General features: G+C 40.0%; 1 protein-coding gene across 1 annotated transcript; it reads right to left on the bottom strand.

Annotated features, from left to right (window-relative positions):
- Positions 1–248: 248 nt before the first annotated feature.
- gsc (goosecoid) lies at positions 249–6,923 on the bottom strand. The gene is made up of 3 exons (XM_078277481.1): positions 6,396–6,923; positions 4,303–4,562; positions 249–1,118 (listed from the first exon to the last, which is right to left on the bottom strand). Exons 1-3 carry the CDS (start codon positions 6,709–6,711, stop codon positions 969–971), a joined length of 726 nt encoding a protein of 241 aa, XP_078133607.1. The 5' UTR covers positions 6,712–6,923; the 3' UTR covers positions 249–968.
- Between the last annotated feature and the right edge of the window lie 5,806 nt (positions 6,924–12,729).

The following is a 12,729-nucleotide window of genomic DNA, read 5'->3' as shown; positions in this document are numbered from 1 at the left end:
AGATTATGCCATTATGTCGTTTTTTTTTTAAACGTGCTTTATAAATAAAGTTGGATTGGATTGATCGACTTACTTCATTTTTTTTTTGCAGTTTAAAGACCAATCAGCTGGCAGGTCGATGTCAGCAAAAAAAAAAAAAAAATCGGGAAATTAATTTTGGAATCTGTCCTCCCCAATTTCAAAATAACTATTTGAAATCGCTTCCTCTCCGCCTCGAAGAAAAAGTCAGACAAGTTGATGATGTTCCATTTATATTTTAATGAATACTCGTTGTCCTTTTACGTAGGTTTGCAAAATATAATTACATAAACGTCGGCATATGTTCCCCAACAGCTGTGGCTCTGCAGCCTCTGGATGTGTTACAGTCAATACCAGAATTACAACATTTAACATCCACAGAAGTGTCACACACATCATATAACATTAGGGCTACGATATATTCCGACATGGCAGTCAATCCCCTCCGAGCGTCATCACGTCACCTGGCGTGCGTAACATTAACAAAACAACTTTTAAATTAAATATAAATAGCGGACACACAGGATCAATAATAAAATGTAAGATATGTACAACTGTGCAACATGGCAACACGTTTCATGACACGCGCGCGCACACACACACACACACACACACACACACACACGCGGCCGCGGCGTCAGGTCGCTTTTACACACACACACACACACACACACACACAGAGGTGGCCGCGGCTTCCGGTCGCTTTCACACACACACACACACACACACACACACACACACACACACACACACACAGCTGGCCGCGGCGTCCGATCGCTTTCACACACGCACACACGCACACACACACACACACACACACACACACACACACACACACACACATACACGCGTGGCCGCGGCGTCCGGTCGCTTTCACACACACACACACACACACACACACGCACACGCGCACACGCACACGTGGCCGCGGCGTCGGGTCGCTTTTATTATCAGCTGTCTGAGTCCACTTCGCTTTTCGCCTCCTCGGTTTTCTCCGCGGAAGTTTTGGCCGTTTTGTTCCATTTCTGAGAGTTCTCTGATTCCTCTGATGAAGACCTTTTCTGCCTCCTCCACTTCGCGCGTCTGTTTTTGAACCAAACCTACCGAATAAAAAAAAACACAGTTTTAATATCTAACCCTGACGTGTGTTTCTTCTGTCAGAGGCGGACAGCTCACTATCTCTCTGTGTTTCAGTCAGAGAGCCCCTCACCTGATTTGACACCAGCAGCCTGAGGTTAATACTAAACATTTTTTACACCCCCCCTCCACACACACACACACACACACACACACACACACACACACACACACACACACACACACGCACACACACACAGGCTTTTCAGTTTATGCAGGATTACTACTTTGTATATTTCTTTTATGACGCTCTACAACTTCATGTTATATAGCCTACAACTTGTGTGTGTGTGTGTGTGTGTGTGTGTGTGTGTCTGTCTGTGTGTGTGTGTGTGTGTGTGTGTGTGTGTGTGTGTGTGTAGCCTAACCCTATAGCCAGGGTTCAAAATTAACTTTAATTTCATTAATTTTGAAATGTGTCCCAGCCACTCAATAGAATAGAATGCCTTTTTATTGTCACTATACACATGTACAATGACATTAAAAGCAAATCCTTTTCCAGTGCCAACATGTATGTAAAATAAATATAGGATAACTAAAAATAAGTAGTGCAAAAAAAACAAAAAAGGGGGGGGGGGGGTAAGGTGCGCAGTTCTGAGACGCTATATACATATAATAAAACAAAACAAATATGGTTATTAGATGACCATTGTTATTTTTGGCTGGTGAGTGAAGCAGCATTTAGCTGGTATATGGTGATCATTTTCAACGCTGCCTGCAGCCTACAGTATCTATCACCCCTGTTGTTAATTAAAACATCGCAACATTGTGAGAAATCTGGTGTGTTGATGTGTGTTAGTCCCCCTGCTCGGTCTGTAATGGTTCATTCCGTCCCGCAGCGTCACGCCATAAGTCCGTTTATTTACCGAGGACGTTACACAGCTTTATTGTCTTATTTAAGAATTGTTTTATTTCGGCTTTTTATAACCCTTGTGATGTCTACCTGTCAAACATTAAAAAAACTCAACGTTTTTGTTGCTTTTTACATTTATTTATTTATTTTTTACGTTTTTTGTCTTTTTTGGTCACTTTTTTTCTCCACATTAAAGCTGTTTCTGATGTTTGTATCCCCTTTTTTTTTTTTTTTACGTTTTTGACGCTTTTTCCCCAAAGTTTTAGGCGCTTATTTTGACGTCCCATATTTCTGATATAAAAAAACAACTCAAATTTGACCCGAGGACAACATGAGGGTCAATTTACAAACTAATGTATATATATATATATATATATATATATATATATATATATATATATATATATATATATATATATAAAAAAACATTGATGACATCATCTCCCCTGCGACCATCCTGACGTCGGGTGATCTTTTATTCTCGCGCTAAAATAAATTCCAAATGTCAAGCGGACAACCTTCACATTCTGCGGAGTTGTGTTACTTCGCTTAATACGCTAATAATGCTAAACATAACAATTATGGGGATTATTATTATTATTATTATTTTTTTTTATTATTATTTCGTCGATTGGTTGGTTGATGTATGGGCTGGTTTCCTCTGACTTTGTTTGTTTATTCACATCGACAGCAAAGCTATAGTCTCCATGAATTCATCTCTGTTTTGATTTATTAAAAAAAAAAAAGCCCTGTCACAGGAAGACAATGTGCAACATCTCACCCGTTTAGCTGACTCACTTATTTAGTTCAAGTCAGCCAAATGATGTCACCTCCTGCTCCTTTTTTAATTGTTTTTACATGGACTTTATAGACCGGTGAATTGTTAAATGAGGCCTTACAATAAGGCACAACATAATAATATATTAAAATGTCCTGATGATTCTTGGAGAAGGTGTAGGATTAAATAAACATATGCTTATTGGACACAAACTGCACTTCGCTGTCTTTGTGCTTGTACACTGCACAATTACAGTGAAGTTGAATCTAATCTAATCTAATCTAAAATAATCTAAAATAATCTAACATAATCTAAGATAATCTAAGATAATCTAAGATAATCTAATCTAAAATAATCTAAAATAATCTAACATAATCTAAGATAATCTTCCTATTCCTATTGGACATGTTACTTTAAGGCCAGACACTACAGGTGAATAGAGCAACATTTTTAAATGACAGATATCACCATCAAACTTTACTAGTTGATTCCTCACATGAATAGGAGGGAAAAAAAATGGTTGCAAATTTTCTGTAATTTTCTGTTTAAATGTGCTAATTAGGCTATATCTAATTAAATATGCGCTCATTTGCATATTTGGAAGCGAAGAATCTGACGATTGGGGAAAAAAAACCAAGGTTCAAAATTATTTTTTTTTGCGTTTTGTTGATATATTCAATGAAAAGACATTTACAGAGGGGATCATGAATATCTCCTTTTCTTAACCAGTGAATCAGAAAATACTGCCAACATGGATTTCCGCCCTATTTTTAGGCATAAAATGTCATATAAATCAGGCCAAGAATAACATATCAACAAATCCCTCTGTAAAAACCTTCGAAATGTAGTTAGGAATACGACTGTAACGTTTGGTGTACGTAGGTCATACAGAAGTGGAACATCTTTGCTCGGAGTGTGAGAAAAAAAAAAACTAATTTTGAGAAAACGGCCTTTAAAAGATGTTTATGGCAAAATTCCACTAATTTCTATTGAAAGCTGTGAATTACAGACAAAATATGCCTTAGGGTATGAGTAAGATCCATGTATCACACTGTTTAACATCTTGTTTTTGTTCTTTTAGCTTGTATTGTTTTTATTATCGTTCGTAATTCATTCATCAGCTCATGAATCCATTCAGGCCTGATGTCTGTGAAGGTGTGATGCTCCTGCTGGTTTTACAATCAACTCAACTCAAGTCTATATGAGAGCTAGTGAGTGTTGGTTTGAATCGAACAACCATAATCGGTGCAGTGACTGGTTTAAAAGACAACAAATCAGTATGAAGCTGAACTGTATGACATGTTAAGTTACTATTGTTTTTGTTCTTTTAGCTTTTATAGCTTTATATGTACATGTTGGAACTATAAAGCCTATATCGTTCATTCATCAGAGCCAGCGGATGTTGTATATTTGTCTGTTTTGTATCGACCAATCAGAATCGGTGCAGTGACCGGTTTAAAAGGAGGGAGAAAAAGTAAATATCTGAAGTGAATGAAAAAGCCAAAGCGCCTCTGACCTCGACCTTCTCCTCCCGGAGGTGGACCTTGCGGGCCAGTTGCTCCCGGGTGCCGACATCTGGGTACTTGGTCTCCTGGAAGAGGCCCTCCAGAGCCTCGAGCTGCTCGTCGGTGAAGATGGTGCGGTGCCTCCGCTTGCGGCGGCAGTGCAGCTGGTTGAGGAGCTGCAGCTCGGTGCGCGACAGGCTGCCCATGTTCATGTAGGACATCATCTGGTGCGGCACCGGGGAGATCAGCACTGAGCCCGGGCTGTCGTAGCCTGCGGAAACATCACACACACACACACACACACACACACACACACACACACACACACACACACACACACACACACATACTCACACTGGTGAGTATTTCGGCGGGGTATGCAGGGGATATTTCACTAGTTTACTATTTTCTCTAGTTGTAATCCTTTTACCATCTTCACATTATCTGCTCTATGTTCTATGTTCTGTTAGTCTAGTGTGTGTGTGTGTGTGTGTGTGTGTGTGTGTGTGTGTGTGTGTCTGCACCATAGAGTAGCACTTGTAATTTCTTTTTCTATAGGCCTACTTACAATGACAATAAATGTAATACTGATTCTGATATGCCCCCCAATATTTAGACAAAGTAGATTTGCGCCCCTTAAAAACAATATGAAAGACAACCCACTCCCCAAAAGAGATTAAAAAAAATAACTTTAGGGGGCTCAAAACATGATTACAGCCTAGCCTTGTTACCTGTAAATAAATGCTCCCTAAAAAAAACAATACCGAAACATGCAGAAGAATAATTATTATTAATAATAATAATAATAATAATAATAATAAAGACAATGCACCATAAATTGGTGCAGAAAAGGCATGCATTGTTGCATAAAAATTCACCAGAATGCTGTAAATGAAGTCTCTTTCGGGGATGACCGGTTATAATGTGTCTCCCCCCCACCCCCACCCCACCACCCCACCCCTAACCTACGCCCTTGGGTGAGTTGAAATGGTTGGAACAATCAAAATGCCACAGCGGCGTGTATATAAATATATATACATATATACAAATAAACAGTGCGCATAAGTAATGTGGCTAATTGGAAACTCTTGCTTCGGTTGTGTACATGCAGATTACAGCTGGCGCGTAAAAATAACTGCAATCTGAAACTTGAGCTTTGTCTGTTTTTTTGGCACGTGAACATTTTCGTTCAAGCATTCAAACTAACAAACTCTATTTATGTAACCGTTGGCAGACATAGAGCCTGTCTTGAAACAGCCTTGTTCTTCTTCATCTTTTGTACACACACAAGTATGTTGAGTTCATGCGTAAAGCAACAGTTTGGAAACGGGTCAGTGGCATTTATCCCTGACACTAAACCCGCAGCAGCGCTGGAGTCATCGCAGGGACAAGATCAAGACATCACACATGCATTTGACATCAGAGTGGAATACTCCCCATAGTGTTTGGAATCGGTTTCTATGTGTAAATGCGGAAGGTTTTAGTTCATGCGTAAACTAACGTCGCAATTCGTTGTTTTACGCACAAGATTAAAAATAAGTTTTCTTTCTGTCTTCGCATGGGGATTTGTCACGGAAACACAGATTTAAGAACATCGGAAAACAACAAAGCATTACAGGTTAAACACTCATATTTGTGTTTAATCACAATCAGCCCTTTGAATAATATTTTGTCTTCGAATTTTTGGGGTCAAAATGAGACCTGCTGCAACGAAAAAAGGTGTTACAATAGGCTGGCACTGTTTCTTCTTGTTAATGTTAGGCCTACTTAGGAAAAAAAACGTGACAAACAAACCAATGTTGCATTTGAAACCTAAAAATAAGAAGTTAGGTTGAATTCTGTGTTGATCTAAAAGTAGGTAGTACATTTGTATTCGCCACTTGTAGGCCTATATTCGTTTGTACATTCTTTCCTTTGTATTTTATATCTTCATTTGTGGATAGTTGTTCTTCTATTGTATCCTATTTATTAGTTACTGTGTATTCTGTAGGTATGTGTGCTGTGTGTCTTATGTTTTGCTGCTGTAGCACTGAAATTTCCCAATTTGAGATCAATAAAATCTATCTATTATAATCTAAACTCAGCCAGAGTTGGGTTGTCCTACCTGCCGGGATGCAGGGGCACTGCTGCGGGCTGAGGCCGGCCACAGAGCCACAGCACGGCGGCGCTCCTCCGGTGCCCTGGACGTGCAGCTGTCCGTAGTAGTAGCCGTTATATCCTATCCTGGTCCCGTTCACAGACGGAACACCGGGGGGAGAAGGCCCGCACGCTGCGGAGTACAGTCCGTTGTAGTCGGTGTAGATAGAGTCCGTGAGGCCGGCGGAGAGAACCACCGGGCCGCTCCGGTGCAGCAGTAGCGGCTCCTTGCAGCTCGGCCGGCCGGACAGGATGCTGTCTATGCTGAACATCCCGGCGGGCATCACACCGGTGCGCGGCGGCTCGGGAAAAACGGCTAAAACTCTGTAAAAGTGAAAAATGTCTCTGTAAAAGTGAGTGTCCTGGACTGAAAAGATTCCCACAAAAAAAAAAAAGTTCTCCTAAAACTGCGTCATGATGACTCTGCTGGAGCTGGAGGGTACTTTTCTTCCATGCGCGGCTCCGCGAGCTCGTCTCGAGGATGCGGACTGACTGCTTGGGCTTTTGAATGCTGGACCTGCGGAGAGCAGGGCTGGGTTTTATACCCTGATGACGTCACGGCGGAGCGGCTGCTCTGGGATCAGCTGCTGCTGCTGCTGCTGCGACCCGCGGACCCCATGAACGGCCACAGATATCGGTGTGTATTGAGAATTAATTCAATTAAGATAATCCGCACTGTTTGCAGACTTCTTTTTGTGTGTGTGTGTGTGGAAAACTCCGGTGCTGGGTCACAACAGAGCCTCTGCAGAGTAATCCGATTATTTCCCTGTCAGCGATGGCATCATAATCTGTGGAACACATTTACATTAGTGTTTACAATAAGGGAGCAGATAAGGCCTTTCACACCGACTCGTGAAGTCAGAGAGTACAATCTTAAAAACGACACCCGCAAATAAAGAAATGTATCAATCAAACTCAAATGATATTGCCCCCGTGAACTGTTTTTTGTTGCTTGAAATGATATCAAACAATTTTACGGCAAACCACAGCCCGCAGGCAACCTAAGGTGCGCGTAAAAGTGGAGAAAACAGTTCGATAAATATCATTAATTTACCGATTTCAAAAGAATTTCAGGCCTGTCAATAAGCCCACACACAAACTCAATACGTTTAGTTTTATTCCCATTTTTTTTTGCTAATTGGTTGATAGGGATGACATGCTGTACGGGGACGAACTGTAGAAAGACAGACCTAAAAATGAAAGAAAGAAAGAAAGAAAGAAAGAAAGAAAGAAAGAAAGAAAGAAAGAAAGAAAGAGACAGAAAGAAAGATGGAACGAAAGACAGACGGACAGAAAAAAGACAGAAATTAAAAAAGACAGACAAAGAAAGAGAGACCAAAGGAAAGAAAGAAAGACAGACAGAGTAAAGTCAAGTTGATTTCTAGAGCACAGTTAACCACAGCTTAAGCTGACCGAAGGGCTGTACAGAAAGCATTATTAAAGAAAATTGAAATTTGTGAAACACAAAGAACATCCCAACGACCAACAACCAGCAGCCTTTCACAAATAACAGAAATATGTGTGGAGTCACGACTTTTCAGTCATCTTTATTTTTGAAATGATTATTTATAGTAATGTAACATCAGCAGAAACACTCCCAAGGCATATGGGATTACTAGTAGAAGTTAAAAGAAATAACGCGTGGACCTGTAGAAACGGACAGCGCGCGTGCGTAAAGGTGCAGTGGAACTGTAATCACTGCTTCTCATTTCTTTGTTGTTGTTTTTTTTTCTCTCTGAATATGAAGCATATTTCCATGTCGGGCTGAAGCCACTGAGCGTTCTATCTGGGGATTCATCTCATTATCTAGCACTTCGCTCGCTTCTCGGCGGGGGAGCAGATCAGCGCGTTTCCTCCCCGTTAGCAGCTCCCTCTCTGCGGGGCAACAGCGCACAACATTCCCCCCCTGACCGGGATAAGATAACGGCCCATTATCGCTCCATTCAGCCTGGAAACAGAGTACTTATTGCATATTTACACCGCTAATCAACATGTGCTGAGTGTGTGTGTGTGTGTGTGTGTGTGTGTGTGTGTGTGTGTGTGTGTGTGTGTGTGTTGCGGCTGTTGTGCAGGAACGTGGATTCCCGGTTCAGACCTTAATGGGACTCGCTGATTGCATTTAACACTCGCTGTGGTGTTAACACATGCTCACGTCAGGCTGACAGATGAGGTTTGTGATTTGAAAATGTGCCGTTTAGATATGGGAGGTGATTAGCGCTCTGTCTGAAGCGTATTGTCCTCCACTAATGCGTTAAAGCAACTGATTTCAATCAGATCTGCAGAATTCTACATACTTGTTTTCCGGCACGAGCATATATATGGCTTATATAGGTCTAAATGTTACTGTTGGGAAAAAAAAATCAATAATGCAGAATATTTTTGCAAAAGACAGTAATACAGAAAGAAAGAAAAGCAGACAGAAAAAAAAGAAAATAATAAAGACAGAAAGAGAGATGCAAAGTAAGAGAGACAGATGGAAAGACAGACAGACAGAAAGAAATACAGACAGACAGACAGAAAAACTGAAAGAAAGAAAGAAAGAGAGAAAGAAGGAAAGAAAAATAGAAGGCGTTTTGCTACTCAGTATTTTTCTACTGAAGTTATTTCTCAGAGCCAGGTTTTTGACATAGACCAAAAATCCTTTTTGGGAAGAGTGGGGACTTCTGATATTGTATCAATAAAAAAATCAATCACCTCAGTGCAATAATGTGCCATATCACATGGGCATGTAAAAACGATGAAAACAAGCATAGTAGAATATTTGTATTAGAACACCCATATGAGCCCTTCTTTCGTATGTTTTACTCATTTAGTCATTCTGTGGAAGCTCAGGCAGCCGTTGCTTTTGGTCCCAGAGTTGGGCATCCCATTTTCTGCACTGCACTCTACCTATATTTGTATGTGTCATTTTCTTCTATTCCTTACATCCATGCTATTCCACTCCACAAAATGCAGTTGTTTATACTGCAAAAGATAACAAATATGGATCATTCTTGCTTTTAAAAATCTCTAATTATAAGGACCAAGATTGTGTGTTTGCTCTCCGTGGTGAAAGCTACAGAACTGCCTCTTAAAACCTGATTGGTGGATCCGTTCTCCCTCACTGTCAGCATGAAAAGACTTGAATCACTCAATCAGGATTCTTTCACCCCTATCTGACAAGTGTTATAACAAAGACACGCGTCCAGGGTCATCATATGTACATATCCATCACTGAGAATGGTTTGTCCTGACCGCACGATGCTGCATGTTTTAATGCAGCAGATTGGAGAAAACAAAAACAATTTAGAAGTTCAGATTAAAATACAATGTATCTTTAAACACCAATTAGACTTCTTTAGAGAGTCATGCACATGCTTGTGGTTTTGTACGGGGCTAAACTTCCTGAAATGTTGTTCCCAATCCAAAATGTAACATTATATGTTCAGATTCAGATTCGGAAAAAGTTCACAGAAAATCGTCTTAGACGTGGCTCAACATACAGTGCAAAACAAACTCGGACAGTAAACGTACAATATGTGTTCCTAAAAAACTGAAATAAAGTATACAAACTATTTACACAGAGGGAAAAAATTACAATATATGCGTGCTAAGTGGCACACATACTAAATATAGCTACTGATGAGAAACATGTCATGAGATATTACATGTACAAATATAAATATTTATAAATCCACATGGATAAAGGGTCAAAAAGACTTTGTGTTGCCTCAAGGCAGCGGTATTAAACTCAGCTGCAGGTGATGGTTATTCCATACACACACACACACACACACACTTTCTAGCAATATAAAAAGCAAGACAGGATTTTTAGGTTTAAAATTAAATTTAAATTGTACACCCTTTCTACATTCCAGCTCAAACTATTTACAGCTGGATAAAATGTGACACATTTTTTTTATTTTGTGTGTAAAAGCACACATGGATGAGTTTTGTCCTGTCCTGCTTACATGCATCTGATAGAAAGCCCTGCTTGTTGTTGCCTTTTTGATATGGAAACCTGTTATGTTCTTCAGGCTGAAAAGCCTTTTCTGTAATACAGTCACACTGTGATTCCAGCCCAGCGGAGAGTGGGAGAGAGAGAGAGAGAGAGAGAGAGAGAGAGAAAACAGGGCCATACGCTGTTATTATTTCCACATTTATTTCTACATTTCTACCTCCAAGTTGCAAGTGACCGAGTCAAAAGGGATTGCTATAAAACGAAACGTCCATTTGGAAATAAAAGCTGTGGAAAGGCGGGCGCGAAAGCAGCACTTATAGGTGAATAGAAGCGTCAATCAGGCTGCTGATGGAGGCTGAAGACTCACAGAGCTACAATAGCTGATGCATCTTTATATATCAGAGCCCTGATCTGTAAAAACCTGGTTAAATACGGCAACTAAAAACAGCAAGACTTGGTAATGCATCCTTCCAAGAGGGGATAAATACATGGGGAGGGCTGTCCAGGCTTTCATTCTGATGGCCTTTTACATTTGACTGCAGCAGAAAGTAGCATCAGCATAATTTACATAATCACAACATCAGAAAATACCAGCTAGATAGATCGATAGATACTCTAGATAGTAGGGCTGCACAATTAATCACAATTTTAACCAAACCGCAATATGGACTAATGTACTATCCAATATAAGTACAATATTTGTTAAAGGCTAAGTATGTGTCAAACCATTCTGAATGAAGTATTGTGGTGCTGCAGAGACGTTCCAGCCTACAAAAATCTGTTTGGTACAGATCCTCGCAAAAATCAAACTATAATCATTTACATCTTTTAAAATTCAATATTTTTATATATATATATATATATATATATATATATATATATGTATATATATATGTATAGTGTGCCCTAATAGATAGATAGGTAGATAGATATTTTGTTTCCATAATTCATGTTGAATTTATTCTTATTTCTATGACTTTTTGTAAGCCATCACAGGGCCGACAACTGGAGCCATGCACGTCCAAGATCAGGGAGAGTGGTTTTAGTTGTAACACTACAACTTCCTCCAATCAGGAACACGTTTGAGTGGTGTCACTCAGCATCTTATTACTGCATTAAAGCGTCAGTTCCTCCGACTGCCCAACAGTGTCTGAACCCCCCCCCCCCCCACCCAAGTTTGTGTGTCTCTGTAGTCTCAACCAACGGGGCTAACGCTGTCAGACAGTCTCTCCTCGGAAGCCTTTCCTGGTGTTGCACTCTGTTGTACACACGGAGGCTGACAGAAGTAACAGAACGGTGTCCATGCTCGGACACTTTTTGGCTAACATTCCATCAGAATATCTGTTTAACCCTTGCGTTGTCTTCCCGTCGACCATGAACTCGTTGTCCATCCAGGTCCAAAGTGAATTTGAATTTTTGGAGCGTTTTTGGCTCTTCTTTTTTTATGCTTTTGACCCTTTTTTAAAACCCTTTCTTCAACGTTTGATTTTTTAAATTCATGCTCTAATTTATATGACATTATACCTCATTTTTTAGTTAAAAAAGCAGATATTATGAATTATTTTGACTAATAACATTAAGATCAGAGGATGCTTAGTCACGATACTGTTTTAAAACCGTTTAAACATGTTTATAAAATTGAATAAAACACCCAAAATTCAATAAAAGTAATCATTAATTTTACCTGCAAAGATCCTTGTATGGGTTCCATACATCTATACATGCATCCATGTTATTTTTGGGGCATTTTGGTTCAAAGAAACCCATATTTCTGATATCAAAAACGTTGAAAACGGGTCAAAAACACGAGGGTTCAATACAAATAGGCTATAAATTATCTTGATGATTTCAGTGAACTTATTGGTATAAAACTAAAGTGTAAACATTTGAACCGTTTACTAGCTTTGTCTTTACAAGAGTTAGCAGAGTTAGAATACCGGTGAACATGCCCTACCCTTGGTGTCCAGTTTGTTAATGTGTGTGTGTGTGTGTGTGTGTGTGTGTGTGTGTGTGTGTGTGTGTGTGTGTGAATGAATGTGAGTGATAGACACATACACAGTTATATGCAGGTTGCTGCGGTGCCAGACAGGCCTTTGTGTTTGTTTGTGTGTGTGTGTATTTACTTCCTGTGTATTTGAAAGGAGACACAGAGAACACTTTTAATAGACCTCTTTCAAGCCCATGTCACACACACACACACACACACACACACACACACACACACACACACACACACACACACACACACACACACACACATCTTTCTAAACTTGTGAGGACCCTCACATGGAATGCATTATGTCACCCTGACCATCACAACTAAATGCATAACCCTTACCTAAATCTAAGTCTTAAAATGTCC

The sequence above is a fragment of the Sander vitreus genome, chromosome 20 (assembly GCF_031162955.1).
Source record: "Sander vitreus isolate 19-12246 chromosome 20, sanVit1, whole genome shotgun sequence".
NCBI lineage: Eukaryota > Metazoa > Chordata > Actinopteri > Perciformes > Percidae > Sander > Sander vitreus.
This window is presented reverse-complemented; position numbering and strand designations above follow the sequence as displayed.